This window comes from Folsomia candida, unplaced genomic scaffold (genome assembly GCF_002217175.1).
Source record: "Folsomia candida strain VU population unplaced genomic scaffold, ASM221717v1 Fcan01_Sc011, whole genome shotgun sequence".
In the NCBI taxonomy this organism is placed as follows: domain Eukaryota; kingdom Metazoa; phylum Arthropoda; class Collembola; order Entomobryomorpha; family Isotomidae; genus Folsomia; species Folsomia candida.
Genome location: NW_019091203.1, coordinates 3982785 through 3997980, shown reverse-complemented (window position 1 = coordinate 3997980; position 15196 = coordinate 3982785). Strand labels below are relative to the sequence as shown.

At 36.8% G+C, this 15196-nt stretch overlaps 2 protein-coding genes across 4 annotated transcripts; one reads left to right on the top strand and one right to left on the bottom strand.

Moving 5' to 3' along the window:
- Window positions 1-5042: 5042 nt before the first annotated feature.
- Window positions 5043-8072, bottom strand: LOC110854965. Of its 3 annotated transcripts, none has more exons than XM_022103393.2 (3): window positions 7879-8072; window positions 7595-7789; window positions 5043-5671 (listed from the first exon to the last, which is right to left on the bottom strand). In XM_022103393.2, the coding sequence occupies exons 1-3, from the start codon at window positions 7997-7999 to the stop codon at window positions 5526-5528; spliced, it is 462 nt and encodes a 153-aa protein (XP_021959085.1). In that variant the 5' UTR covers window positions 8000-8072; the 3' UTR covers window positions 5043-5525. The 3 variants fall into 3 exon arrangements, with proteins under 3 accessions (XP_021959085.1, XP_021959084.1, XP_021959086.1); XM_022103392.2 differs by lacking the exon at window positions 5043-5671 and adding an exon at window positions 7327-7527; XM_022103394.2 differs by lacking the exon at window positions 5043-5671 and adding an exon at window positions 7327-7495.
- An 862-nt stretch (window positions 8073-8934) lies between these two features.
- Window positions 8935-12045, top strand: LOC110855041. Its single transcript, XM_022103475.2, has 5 exons — window positions 8935-9151; window positions 9237-9665; window positions 9751-9909; window positions 10203-11106; window positions 11501-12045. The coding sequence occupies exons 1-5, from the start codon at window positions 9133-9135 to the stop codon at window positions 11805-11807; spliced, it is 1818 nt and encodes a 605-aa protein (XP_021959167.2). The 5' UTR covers window positions 8935-9132; the 3' UTR covers window positions 11808-12045.
- The last annotated feature ends 3151 nt before the right edge of the window (window positions 12046-15196 follow it).

Genomic DNA, 15196 nt, shown 5'->3' with positions numbered 1-15196 from the left:
GATATTGAGAGAAGATTGAGGAGTGTCACGGATTTAAATTGAGGAATTGACAGAGTAGAGAGCGGGTTTGCAAAATAACGATCGGATGATGAGGACATAATTATTTAGAACTAAAAACCGTGGGCACATTGTCCTAATCTCCTCACCCCACCTCGGGCATGGCATTTAGGTAATGACGATGAAGGTGATTCCAAAGGATAAATGTGTTGCTTAATTTGCATCTATTTATTTGGTGTTTAATTTGCACCGACAACTTTACCGTTTTTTTAATTCTTATCGTCAGTTAAGAACGTACTAGTTTGATGACAAGCTTGTAAATGTAGAATAATTAGCATTGAAGTTTTCTCAGTTGTCGGCATTGTGCATTGTACAGAAAATTGATAACAACTGGAAAATGTGTAACAAATTCAATACAAAGGAACTAGGATTGAGTAACTGCCAACCTTGAAAGCACTATACTTGGAAACTTTGTTGATTTTATGATAAAATGGGATAAATAAATAATTTGGAGCAGCATACTAACAATGCGATGACGCCAGCGGTCTCGCTCCGATGTTTATGAAAAGAAGGTAAGTTTATTAGCATTAGGAAAATAATTTAACACGTGTTTCAGGATTTTTCATATGCCTAGCTTAAACGAAATTATAATGTAATCCATGATCGAGAGTTGGCATTTGTACAGCGAGATTTTTCTCGCCAGAGAGAAAAACACAGATTCTCGCATACTTAAAATGCGACTACATAAAGTTATTTGCTCTCATTTTGACCGTACCAATTCCACATTGTTCACCTATTGAATCAGGTGGACCCGTGTGTTTGCATTTGCCTGAATCCACGCATTTTCAGCTGTAGAGGAATTTTCGAATAAATTATTGGCCAAAATCAGAATTTTTCAAAATGCTGAACAAAAATACATTATTATTAGGTATTATTAATTAGGCTAATGTGGCAAACTCCTGCTACTTTGATTTCACAATTATTTCCATAAAAACTATCATTTTGAGCCAGAGTACCGCCTATTCCCGGTGTTTCGACACTGATCCGAACCCATAATTTTGCCATACACCCTAAAAAATCCGGTAGTCACAAATGTATGTGCTCTGTACCGGTGATGATGTAGTAATGAGTTCCTAATAATGGACAGTGGATAAGTGTTTCATTACCACAGACCACAATACATATGTATTCCCAAACGTGATGCCTATTAGATATTACCAGTGCTGATGGACTCATGTATGTCTTTAAACTCACCGCTCGTATTGATCTAATACCGGATTCCTAAGGGTGTACATACTTATCTAAGTGCCGTAGATTTACAGATAACCATATTTTTACACCTCATGGTCTTGGTGGCTTTCAGCCACCACTTTCTCCCAAACCCACAATGAAACTCGTATTTGCAACGTTGCTAAAAATTATTATTTCTTTAACAACAATTCCCCAAGGTTTTTCTGCACAGGGAAAACCAGCACCAAGAATTTTAAATTTGAACCCTACTCAGGTATACTCTCACCTGGAAAAGTTAATATCCCCGTTCCCACATTGTTTAGTGCATTTAATAAATTTCCCATATCTGAACATTCCCGAGACGCAAGTTCCCTTAGTTTTAGAGAGATATGGTAAAATTCGAGATTACCATGGAAGCCGTGTACCAAACTATAGAAAAAAATTGATGCACCGGCAGAACGATGGTTTTCGGTGGAAGTGTGTGTTTCATGGATTTTTGTACCCTAAAACTCCAAAAACTTGGAAAGGCGCCAGAGATGTCCTTAGTTTCCCACCTTTTTATACGGAATATTGGACCGGAAACTTTGTCTGGGAACCAATGGCACATCTTTATCGACATCAGGATTACTATGTTTGCTTCACGGGCGAACATTCTCTGAACAAATGGATCCAGTGGGTTATAGGAGTTCAGGGGGGTCAATCTTTTATGGGTATATATATATCTAAGTATTAGGGCATCCAAGTTCGGGTTCTCCGATTTTGCATAACCGGATAAAACCCGGTTTTCGATTTAACCGAAACCCGATTCCACAATTTTAAAAAAGCTTGTGTAAAAAAACATGTCTCAGCACCTTCGAAAACCGGTTTCCGATTTTTAATAACACAAACTGGTTTAAATCTAATACGTTTTCTTGTTGAGACAAAATTTAATCGTTGTGACATACTCACTTTCCAGTTTAGAGTTACCTAGTTTCAATTTTGTATCAAATTTTTGCTTAGTAAATTCAGTTGTATTCTTTCTGAAATTTGCACTGAAATAGGTTTTGCACAGAATTGAAGCCCAGTTTCTTCAAATTTCCCAAAATCTAGTTCATCAAGAACCACTTAAAATAGGAGAAACCGATTTTGGATGCCCTAACCCCACCTCTTGATTTTGATTTCATGTATTACACTGTTCTCCACTTTAAAATTCACTCTTTATAGCTCAATCCCACATCGGAATCGTGTATCTCTCCAAGCTCAAGAATTCTCCCGAGTGGCACATCTTTTGTCGGACCTGTTCCCCGTCCAGCTACACATTTCATCACGTCTCAAATCTAAAACGTTTAGTGTCGACTTTCACCCTATTCTCCGTCACCATTCATCCAGACAAGATTTTCCAAATTTCCGATATTAATTCCCAAACACTGCCATTCTCTGGACGAACAAAATCACCAAATCTTCACCACATCACGATCACCTCGAATCTCAACTTGCTCACGTTTTCTGCAATTTACCCCAATCACAGCTACATTTTTGAGGTAATGTCACTCATCCCAGATTCCATCGAACCGAGACGAACCACAATTCACATCAATTATGTAACCAATGCACCAATTGTTTCTTTGGGTACGAGATCATACCGATTTTTAACTTGCGACGGATTACTTGATAGAAACAAAGAAACGTTAAATTTTCTCGCTTTAATTTCCGCGTATTACCCCGAAGTATGGATTTTTCTACTAGTCGGAGCCACATTAACGGCACTAATTTTCAACAAGATAGCTTCGAACTCGAGTCAAATCCCTGCTGTCATGGTTCCAATTGCCCTCCTCCTCGAACAAGGCGTCGACCTGGCGGGAATTATGAAAGACAAGAGAAACTTAGTAACCATGGTTTTGGCGCCGTGGCTTTTAATGAGTATCGTCCTCACCAATGGGTATAAGGGGCAAAACGTGACAGATTTAATTTCCCCGCGAAAACCATTACTCGTATCAAAATTCGGAGACTTGTTAGATCAAAATTTCACCCTGTACGTCCCCGTACATAAACTGTACCATGCAAGCGTTAAAAAATTCCTGGAAACTTTCGGGCGGAAGACAGACTCAAAATTTCATAACGCCATTTACAAATACGTGACTAAATTTCCACCTGGGCCGCGGGAAGCCTCCTTTTTCGAAAAATTAAAATCTAGAATCTTCATAATTAAGGAGAGACACAACATGACCCTTTTAGACGGGCTGATTTCCTGCAACAAATCAGCCATTGTTCTTGATAATGACGGTGAAATGGATGAGTATGAAGCACAGGTGAAAATTTTGCGACAAAATTTGCACATTGTGAAAAGTAAGGAACGATTGTTTATGCAGAGTCTTGGTTGGGTAGTATCGTTCGGGATGGATGCTAATTTGGTGTCAAGATTTCAATCCATACTTCAAGCCGGGTTGATTACCGTTTGGAAAGAACATGCCCAATTTTTGAGAATAATCAAATTTCGTAGAGTTAATCATTTGGGGAGTCAAATGGGACGGGAGGTAAAAGCTTTGCAACTTGGGGGTAATTTTATGGTGGTATTTTGTCTTTATGCCGTTTTAGTTTCATTTTCTTGTGTATCGATTGTGGCTGAAGTTTTGTTTGGTAGATGCACGAAAACATAGGTTTACATCATACCTGTTCAAAAATTCAGTTTCAATTCAAAGTCGGTCATCCCCGTTTCAGATTGAAGATTTTCATTTACAGTCAGTCATTTTCGGTCAAATTCATTGCACTTCACTACATTTGACTTAATTCCTTACTTTGCCCCATGTATTAAGCTCTGAGAAATTAAAACAGTAAAAAATCCTTCCATTCATCTGACATGAGGCATTTTCATTCAAATGACAGGAATTTTATTTTAATTCATGATCATAATCAGTCTAATGAATGAAAGTGAACAGGTATGGTTCTTATGATGTGTGTAAAATCTTGACGAAAACAACGTGCAAAAAATTCAAAGGTTTATAGAGAAAGTTGAGAACTATAACTACAACTTAATTGCATGAAAAAACGTTTATTTCAATAAGTCACACGAAGTTCTAGCTGAACGGTGGCATTTTTTAACATGCATGACAAAGTATTTCACCGTAAAAAATCTTATATTTACCTATTTATTCCCACCCAATAATGGTGTTAATTAGGAGTTGAGTTCGGATTTGTGCCTAACTTATTTCTGATTGGTAAATGTATCGTTATCATAATGCTTGTTATTACCGTGTCGGTAGAGTTGTAAAAATATGTATTTCAATCAGTTATGTTCTAATACGTTTACAAGTTTTCCAAAAGTGTCTGCATAAATGAATGCAGAGTAGTTAAACATTAGTTACACACACCAGTATCAAGTTTGAGATAAGGTATCTAAGCTTATCGATTTTGTTTTGTGCCACCCGTGCTCAAATATTTGTTCCCCGTCTGCAACATTATCTGAACATCCGATCGAGATAAGTATCACGTACTTTATTCAGTTCCAACCAGTCAGCCGTGGCAAAATAACATTCACACTTCTCACTTTTTGTCGGAATCCGACTGATTTAAAGTTTAAAATGCACAAATTTGCAAGTTTCACTATTCTTATCTTCATTTTGGGGAAAAGTGAATCTGCAAATGTTTCACTTTCACGACATGGTGTGCAAGTTAAGCCAGAGATTGGTATAAAGGGCGTGGTTACAACCGTAAGATGTGGCGGAGTTGGGACCCCTCTCCAACTCCGAATTGATGGGTGCGAAGGATACTGTCAATTCAGGGCGGGACAAGTGTACGAATGCGAGGAGGACTTCATGCCAAGTAAGCTACGCAAAAAATTACAAATTTCAATTTTTTATTTAGGACATTGTTTCTGAGTGTTTAATTGTTGACGGATTTAGCGTTGCAAAAATAATTCGTATTAAATCTTGACCTATGCACGTAAATTAAGTATATGGCGTAATAGCAAGCTGAAGTTTTTGCACTGTTAGAAATCCTCTATGGGCAAATACATATTGATTTCTATGTATTAAACTGATACTGTGTGGTACTTATATGTAGCTTATATGTATGAATACCAATTGATAAATATTATTTTACTGATAGACTTCAAGAATGTGTTACAGCACAATTTTGCGAAATATGTTCCTAAATTTTAAACTTGTCCAAAATTTTATCAAAATTGTGTATGCTTAAAAATGTCATTTTTATTTTTAAAAAACCGCAGGTTCTGCCGCTCCATCGCTTACTCTCGGGGTCGAAATCTGTTATCGTGGCGTATGCTACGTAATCTTAACCGCGGTCATTCCCAACTCCTCCATTCAACCGGGTTTCAGGTACACAGCAAAATATTCCATCGTTCCAAATGACGTCTTTGCAGGGCAAACTATTCGATTCTTTGCATCAATTTGGCACACGGATAACGGAATTGTGGAAGTCTGTGTGGCCGCGGATGCGGATATTTTACCTTTGTGAAAAATTTTAACGAACAAAACTGTAAAATAATAATTATACGAATAAAGCAAATAAAAATGTGGGATCTTTACATTGTTTTTTTATCTTGTCGTATTTCAAATGTACAAATTAAGCACACTAGATTTTTCTTATATTCAGAGTATTCAGTACATATGTACAAGTTGGCATATTTAGTTAGACAAAGGCAAGGATCGCAAAAAAATTTCGGGGTGAAAATTAATTTCGAACTTGCAATTTTGCTTTCGAAATTATGTTGCGTTGTGTACATTCGAACTATTTAGCAACAAATACCATTATTAGCTCGCCCTGCGTAGCACGAGAGCTATTGAATTCCTCCTGTCTGTCCGTCCGTGTGTTCTCGAGTTTTTTTGCATCAATTGATGCTAATTAATAAGTCCCACGACCATTTTAACCCTAATTTGTAGCACAATTGGTATCAAACAATTGTTAACGCAAAATGGTGCGAAATAATTAGAGGGATCGATGTATTCCGCACCAATGGTTAGGATTGACTGAAAGTTCTAGTTAGCCTTCGCAGACATAACTTAACCTTGAAATCGTGTCAAAATTAAGTCCCAATTTTAACCATTTCGGCTGCACCATTGGTGCAACATTATATCAAATTTCTGTTATTCCCCGTTTATTCTGTACCATTGGTGAAAATTATATGATAATTATGCATCCATTTTGTCCGCTTATTTTGCACCAATGGTGCAAAACTATATCCTAACCATTATTCCAGGGTGAGCTACTTCTAACGCTACAACGTTAGAAGTAATACAAATCCCCTTGTCCATTATTGAATCAATTAGTTGCACCATTGGTATCGAAAAATCCATGAGGCAATTGGTGCGAATCAATTCAGAAAATCGATAGTGAAAAGACTACAAGTATGGAATAACTAGCACCTTTGGGGTCGAATAATCGGTTAAAGAAAATGATGCGAAATAATTGGGATCATCTATGCAAAACGCACCAAAAGTACAGAATAACGGGAAGAAATAATTACACAATTTTGATCAATCAGTGTGCAAATGGTGCGACTCAGGTCGGACAATGGATCGACGGAGGACTACAATTTTTAAATAAGTCGCACCGTTAGTATCGAACAATCGGTTGTCCAAAATGATACAAAACAATTGGGAGAATCGATGCAAAATGCACCAACAGTGCAGAATAACTGGAAAAAACAATTACAAAAATTTGACATCCCGAATTAATTCGTTCGTGCCAAAAGTCCAAATTTCGTCAAAATTAAATATTTAATTTCTCGCGTTATCCTACACTATTGGTGCAAAATTATATGATTACCATAAATATCTAATTTCCGTGATTGCTCTGCACCAATGGTGCAAAATTGTATTACACATATGCACTTATTTGGTCGGCTAATTCTGCACCTTTGGTGCAAAATTATAGCAAATCATTATTGCAGGGTGAGCTACTTCTAACGTTACTACGGTTTATTATTTTTTGAACAAGCATCCCATAATAAAAATTATTAACTGAAATATGTATACACAATGTGTATACATATTTCAGTGTATTGTATATGTATTGTATATGTATTGTATTGTGTATTGTATTATGTGTATTACACATAACTGAATAACATATACGGAAAATGGGACGAATCAGAGATAACAGTTACTTAACTATGGAAATTTTATTATAAAATTGAACAACGATACAACGACTTTGAAAAGTCATCATCCCCAATTTTCCTCCTTTTTGGTTTCCCCCGTCCATGTGCACTGTGCGTGGGAGGATAACCGGTTCTAACGTCGTGGTGAATTATGGTGTGTCCAGCAGGTGGCTTAATTTGTAAATCAATAGCGACATTATCCGCTGCAAATAATTGGAATTTTTCCTACTTTGTCGCACCTATTAGCATTTATTCATGAAGTTTTTTTACCTTTGGCCACTCCTGGATGGATGGATGAGTTGACGTCAATCCATGACTGGAGATTGGGTTTGTAATTTTTAAGCTGTCCTTTTTCATCTTCTTGAACTTCTTGGTCAAAATTAGGCTGCTTTCGCTTAACTGCAGGACGAGGTGAGGAAATCATAATGGAATTTCTCGGCTTCGGTACCGGTGGACTGTTCATTTCTTTGATTAAACATAAAATATGGGTACAAAAGTATTTTACATCCGGGACAAATACGTATCAGGTTCATTAAGTTATTTAATATATTTACCTAGCGTTTGATATAAATTTCTAGGTTTTGGAATAGGAAAATATAATTCATTGCTGTTGCCAGGAAGGGACAGAAGACGTCTCGGAAGTACCTTGGGCCTTTCTGGTACTACGATATCCATTTTGGTAATTTTTTAAGTTAGTCCCAAGAAATCTGGCTGAGCTTGACGCTCTCGGACATGAACTGGTAAAAAAAATATCGCGAACTTCGTTAAGCGTATGCATTTTATTTGGGTTTTAGGTATTTACATACATAATACATTCACCTTTACACATTTTTTGTGAAGATCAGTTAAATAATATGTAAAAATGATTACATAATAAATATACATACATACAACACGCAAATACTGAACATGAAATGAGCATTCTTGACAAGATGGCGTATGTATGTATTTTCATATGCAAACGTTAATGAACTGCACAAACATATCTGTATAATCAGAATTCAGATAAGCTGTTTCTCGTTTATCCACCCAGAATTGATTTCCTGGTCAATATTAGATCTTATGTACCCAAACTATGATTTTTTGGCTACAAATTTACAAAGTTCTGTACATACTTTAAGTTTGTGAACACAAAATTGCAAATTTGCACTATAGTTAACAGTTAGTTAACAGTTGTTAAGATGTTCAAAACTTGAGAACCTCTACTCTTTCGACTCGTAATTTGTGAAAATGTAAATTTTGCATAACTTACGGAAAATTTTTCTTTGGATGGATCTGAATGTAAAACCATGCAACTAAATATATATGCAAATAAGGAACATCCACCATTAATTCTAGGATAAATAAATAAGTGTAATAATTCCATGTAAATGGCAGAAGCGAAGGTTCATGTTTGCGTAGTTTATTTAAACAGTGGAGTCAGCGATGTTCACGTTTGATTGTTTAAGGTTTGCTTCCGCATTAACGTTTATTCGTCAAGGTTTTGTGAACATGTACATTAATGCGGAAGATGTTTGTGTGTACAATCCTAAATCATAAACAAAACAAATAAAAATATGAGGTAAAATAAAATATCCGGTATTTATGCCCGGGCAGATTGTAAAGTATTTAATTTGTCAAGTTACAGGTCGTCGACCGATTTCCAGTTCACTTCCATCTAAGTATATGCTGTTGTCAGATTTATTTGCTGGCAGTAGCTTTTGATCCGCATTTCTACAACCGTCGCAATTTCTTCTAGCTGGCGCGAGTAACTTTGTGTCTTCGTCCAAGACCCAAGTCAGGTTCATACATACATAATTGCTGCAAATATGACATCCGACTCAGTTGGTAAGACTTATTTCGTAACAAGTGTGATTTGTAGAACACAACTCAATCCAATGTGTGTATGTACCATGTTCTGTAAATATTTCAGGCCGGAATTTTGCAAAATGCATTTCTAGCCACAGACAAAAAACAGATTGTGGGGAACTTACTTTACTAGAAAACGATGTGGTGGAGCTGTTGCCGACATGTTTTGGAAAAGAGAGAGGCTTTTGCTTGGTCCGGTTCGAATCGAAGGAGGGACTATTTCCTATTGACAAGCTAGATCCTATTATCCAACCAAAAGATGACGAAGTCGACGAGCCGTATCCTACATTACTTGATCCAATTATTATACCGTCCGAAATCCCAATACCACTTCCGGCCCCTCCTGCCACGCCTATTCCTCTCAACCTTGCCGTTCTCGTACCACCCACAGATCTACAATTTCCAATTACTCCACTCATTAAGTCATCGACTATCCTAAATCTGCCCATGACAGATCAGAGTTTAGAACACCAGACCACACTAGCTCAAACAAGTACATACACATATACCACAAATACAATATTGAAATTTAAAACTTACTACAACTACAACGTAAATATTGAAATTTAATTCTTTAGAGGTGGACAACCTACAGAGCCCAGCGGAAATTTTAAGCAGGCTGGTCGCCCTTGGAGCAAAACCCGTCTCCCCAATATTTAAACAAGAACTGGAAGGTTGTATCAAACCAAAACATACTCCTGAAGAAGCCAAATCGGAAAACAAAATCCAGACTTCAGGTTGTCATTTACATTTATTTGCTTTGCACACGCAAATTTGGTTCACGTATAATAATACTTTGTAAAGTAATGCCTTTACCAACACACCTAAAAACAACGTTTTTGACAAACAATTGCACCACTAATTTTAAATCAAGTATTTAAACTATACAGCCAGAGTAATATTAATTTTATAAATAAGTTTGTCCTGGATTTGGTATGATTTATATGTTACCTCATATTGAATCAGCGTGTATCTATTTTGCAGAAGAGGCTAAGATTATAAAAATTTTAAATGGCTTACTATTACGCAGATGTATCCATGCCAATGCCACCACCACCACCTCCACTACCTCCAATTATCCCCATCGAATCATGTCCTGCCGTAGGGGACATTTCAAAACAATGCAACACAGAAGCTGACGAAGGCTATGAAGGTGAAGAGTCGAACGGTACTATCATAAAGAAATCCTCATTCTTGGCAGAGCTGCAAAGAAAAATTACTGATAAATCCATGAATCACGACATTGAACAAAAAATCATCTCAAGTTCTCTCAAAGAGAAAAACCCTCTGCTTCTGGATTCTGAACTGCAACAATCTCTAGAAAAACAAAAAGCCAAGGAGGATAGTTCACATGCTGCTGTAGATATTGACGCTAAGTTAAAAGCTTCAAAACCGCATGATGACGACAAACAAATCCCAAATTTCGGGATACATAATTTGAGGAAAACAGCTAACAACAAAAACCCAACCCCAAAAAACGGTGACGCTGAAAATGCAACTCAAAAGACCACGACAATCTTGAGGGCGTCTGCAAAACCAATAATCCCATATAGAAAGGATATGGACAATATTGACAAAGATTTGAAGGCCAAGCTTCTTAAGAGACGAGATTCCATGTCATTACATGAGATTTCAACGGCTAGAGTACCATTGCATGACAAAACAAATTCTATCGTCGAACAGAAGCCTCCAACGCTGTATGAAGATAACAAAATCCATATAGAAAATATAATATGCAATACAGAAAAAGCGACTTCAACTAACTTTGTTGAGGTATACCAAACTTGCACCCTCATAGATGAGCCATGCAAAGCTCAAGGGGCCAACGAGAAATTAAAAATTCCAGTAAAATTAACAGAAGAAGCCACCAGTTCTACTGTCTTGCAAGATTTTGCTCCTACTCCACCCCCGCTTCCTGACAACGCTTGTCAAAGGTATTACAAATATGAAACTTTCAATACGGGTGTACTAAGCTCTCTAACGTACTTATACCAAATTCGCGTCAATGTAGATATGATAAATTCAATTATAACAAATCATATTTGCAAGAGATGCATCTTTAAATGTGCATGTTTCAGTAGATACTTGAATACCGATTGGGGACGACGCGTAGTAAACTGGGAAAATGTAATAAGGTTGCCTTTCTTCCTCCAAGGTTGCACATATATTTGCCAAACCTTGTCTTTTGTCAATTTCATCCTAATTAAATTTCTGATCGATTGACCCTGGTTTGCTGAATATCTTAGAGCATGCGTTGGAAGACGTCCATTGCAAGGGATATATTGCTTTATGTCTGCCCCTAAAATTTTATATGGTTTACTATTTTAGCACAAAAATGTCCCCTACACGTCCGAAGCCACTAGCTCCTGCTGCTTTGTCATCGTCACGTAATTCCGATGGAGACGCTCGTTCAGACCTTATGGCCCAAATTAGGGGAAAAGTGGTGCTGCGGTCGATCAGCGAAGAAGAAAGAAATTCAGGATTCAGAGGTGACACTACCGTTGAACAGAAATTTAAAAAATGTGACCTGCTGAACAACGCACTTGCCTCAATGCGGTATAAAATTGCTGATAGTGAATCTAGCGACGAAAATGAGGAGGATGACGAAGTCCAGGAGGAAGCAGACTGGAATTAAGTTCCCTTTGGTAAACTTCATAATAGGTTTTTATTAAAAGCGTATTAAAACTAAAACACTTGCATCAGTTTCAATATTATAATTTATATATACGAAATTATGTCCTCAAAAAATGCACTTTATATATGTAAATCCGGACCTTCTTATTAACCGCAGTTTTCATATTTTAAGTAAAAACTTGTATAGCTTATTTACTCAGATGGACTAAGGCTAAAGAATAAAACAAATTCAAGTAACAGATGCTTGTCTCCATATATTTTACATAATTATGTAACGACATGGTTATTACACGTAAATAAAAAAATAGATACATCCATACATTTGCTAACATTCCTAAGCTATAATAAATTATGTACGTATTTACACTCTTAAAAATAGTATTACATGCTCATATGAAAAGCAAATCCATTCTCAGTTCTGAATTAGGTAAACTCTACGAAATCCATAGTAAGTTTTATTTATCAAGTTATTGTTGCCCTGGATTTGGTGGAGCTTACTTAATTTAGAAGTTGAAGAGAATTTCTCGGAAAGGTAACATTATTTATTTATCAGATTGTAGTTATTAGTTTATTATTAATTTGATTTGTATTTACATATATTCGCTTATTTATCTTGCAAATATTTTGCTCATTTCCTTTTTCGGAAATATTGGAATCAAAACAAGAATAACGTGGTAATTATTAAATAAGAAAGAAATGTCTTCCATGAAACGTGCTTAAGGTTTTCAATTTCTATGATATTTCAGCCCTTTGTTTCAAAATTTAGAATTGAAAAAAATATATAAACCTTGTCAACTTGATAACTACCTACATAAACATACATATTCACTATTTTAATAACTATTTAATAATTTTCTACATCTCAAGCGTATGCATTCTACTCTGTGTCCACTCAAAAAGGAAAACTTTTCTCCACAAACATAGCAGTCACGCTTATTTTTGCCCTCATGAATTTTCAGATGTCTGGAAAAATCTGATTTCGAGTAAGTCTTGTACTCACACTGGTCACACGATTTGATTGCTGCGTTGCTCTCAGGGTGCACCACTTTGATGTGACGTCTCAGATTGGACAGGACTGAGAATGCCCCGTCACAAAGTGTGCACGGATAATTCCTGGGCGGGAAATTTTGATGTCGAAGTTCGTTATGCATTTGCAATCCGGGTTTACTTAAACAGGTCCGTGTGCAGATGCTACATGGAAACTTAGGCCGGGTAGATTTCTCGGTGTGGATGTTCTGAAATATTAATTGAATATACACTATTATCGTTTTTATTTTATAATTAGACGATTTTTCTTACGATGAAATATATACTAAAAAGGGTATAACTTTGATGAACAAACCATAGAAATACACTCTTAATAACTCGGTGTTAATCGTCACCGAAAGGTGTACACACATACATGGCTTCACCGAGCGGTGATAAATGTCTAATGTTTCTCACTTAATGGTGGTAAAATTAGTATCATCCAGTAATTCGTCACCAGCCAGGTCAGAGTCATCCCCACGCGATGAAAAATATTATCACCACTTGGTGAAGTCACATGTATACACCGCACGGTAAAGATTAACACCGGACGTTAAGAGTGTAACTTTTGAAAAGCGAATGTACGCTAAATTTTACAGTTCAATTTGCTTAAGATAGCATATAGTAGTAGAGAGGGATAAGCGTCTACGCCAAGGATTTCTCGCCCACTCTATTTCTTATGGGGAAAAACTTGGTTAGGGTTTCTCGCCACGGATTTCTCGCCACGTATATTTCTTATGGGAAAAAGACGGATAGTGCTTCTCGCCACATGCATTTTTTTAATGGGAAAAAGACGGCTCCTCGCCATATATGTACATTTCTTACGGGGTATAAGATGGAACCACAATAGTTGGTTGGAGGAAAATAAATTTTGGTAGGGCACTATAAATTTGACCCCCCAATATATATCTGTAAAGAATTAATACCCACATACTTATGACTACACGCGAAAATTTTGCTTGCCTTCCTTTATCAGGATTAGCGACATGGTCTGATTCAAGCAAAAATTCTGGATCACTAGAGGGGTCCCGCTGTCTATAAAATTCGACCCAAATTTTATCTTGAGCCTTCCGCATGATTTCACCTGTTTGCAGATCACGGATCGTCTCCCATATTGCAAAGTCGTCCTGTCCAGTTTCTTCAGGGATTTAACCGACCCATTGAACACCCAGGATGCCAGCGTGAAGACGACTATATTCGTTCCTACGGAGTCCACAAGAATCATGGGGAATATGAGGAAGACTGGCATCCCAATTTCGTCATGCATAGTGACGCTCACATATTGCGTAAAGATTTGTATCATGGGTACTCCACAAACAATGTATGGAACGATCTTTGCCATCAAATATGCATTCATCATTTTTTCAATAATTTGAATCATTCGGTATAGTGACACACATCTCTCGTCTTGTGCTTGGGAATCAGGTTGCAATGTTTTTCTGACAATAACCAACAAAATTATTTCAGCTAGTGATCAATATTAGATAAGGTCGACCTTGTAATACATTTCTAATATTTAGTGATGTGTTTATAACAGTAGTTATTTCTACAATGATTTGTTTGGGTACATTTTGTTCACGATAGCACCGATTTTACCTCTCAAGAAGCTGGAGGTAAGACAGATTTGCGGATGATGCCACCCGATCAATCGCACCCCATCAATCGCACCCCATCAATCGCACCCCGGCTAACGCACCCCACCATTGCCACCCCTAGGATGATGCCACCCCCGATCATTCGCATCCGAGCAATCGCACCCCTGTAGATGCCACCCCTTATCAATCGCACCCCTAGGAGTATCCCACCCCCGATTTTGTGAGATTTTGACAAATTTTCGGGCACAAATAAATGAGTGTAAATATGCGATATGTTGCTGAATTTATTGGGGTTATAAAACAATGCTAGGATTATCTCATGAGTGAGATTTTGAGTTACCGTCATCGTTTTAAAATAATGGACACAATCCTTAGAATTCATGAAGGATTTACACATTAATCCTATTACTAGTAAAAATAAAGCTGAACTGATTAATTTGTAGACCTAATTGTTTATATTTTGACGATATTTGAATTTTTACTGAGATTTATTTTCGTTGATATTGACTTATGTGTTTCAATTTTTACGGAGATTTAATTTTTTTATAGATTTTTTGTCGAAATATGAATTTAATTTATTAAGCCTGATGATATTTGAATAAATTACACGCCTTAGGGAAGCATTAAGAAAGTAATATGTACATACATAGATACGTACACGTTTGCTTTATTTTTACTAGTAGCAGGATTAATGTATAAATCCTTCATTAGGATTGTGTCCATTATTTAATAGCGATAACGCCCTACCAGCACAACCTGTCCGGTTCCG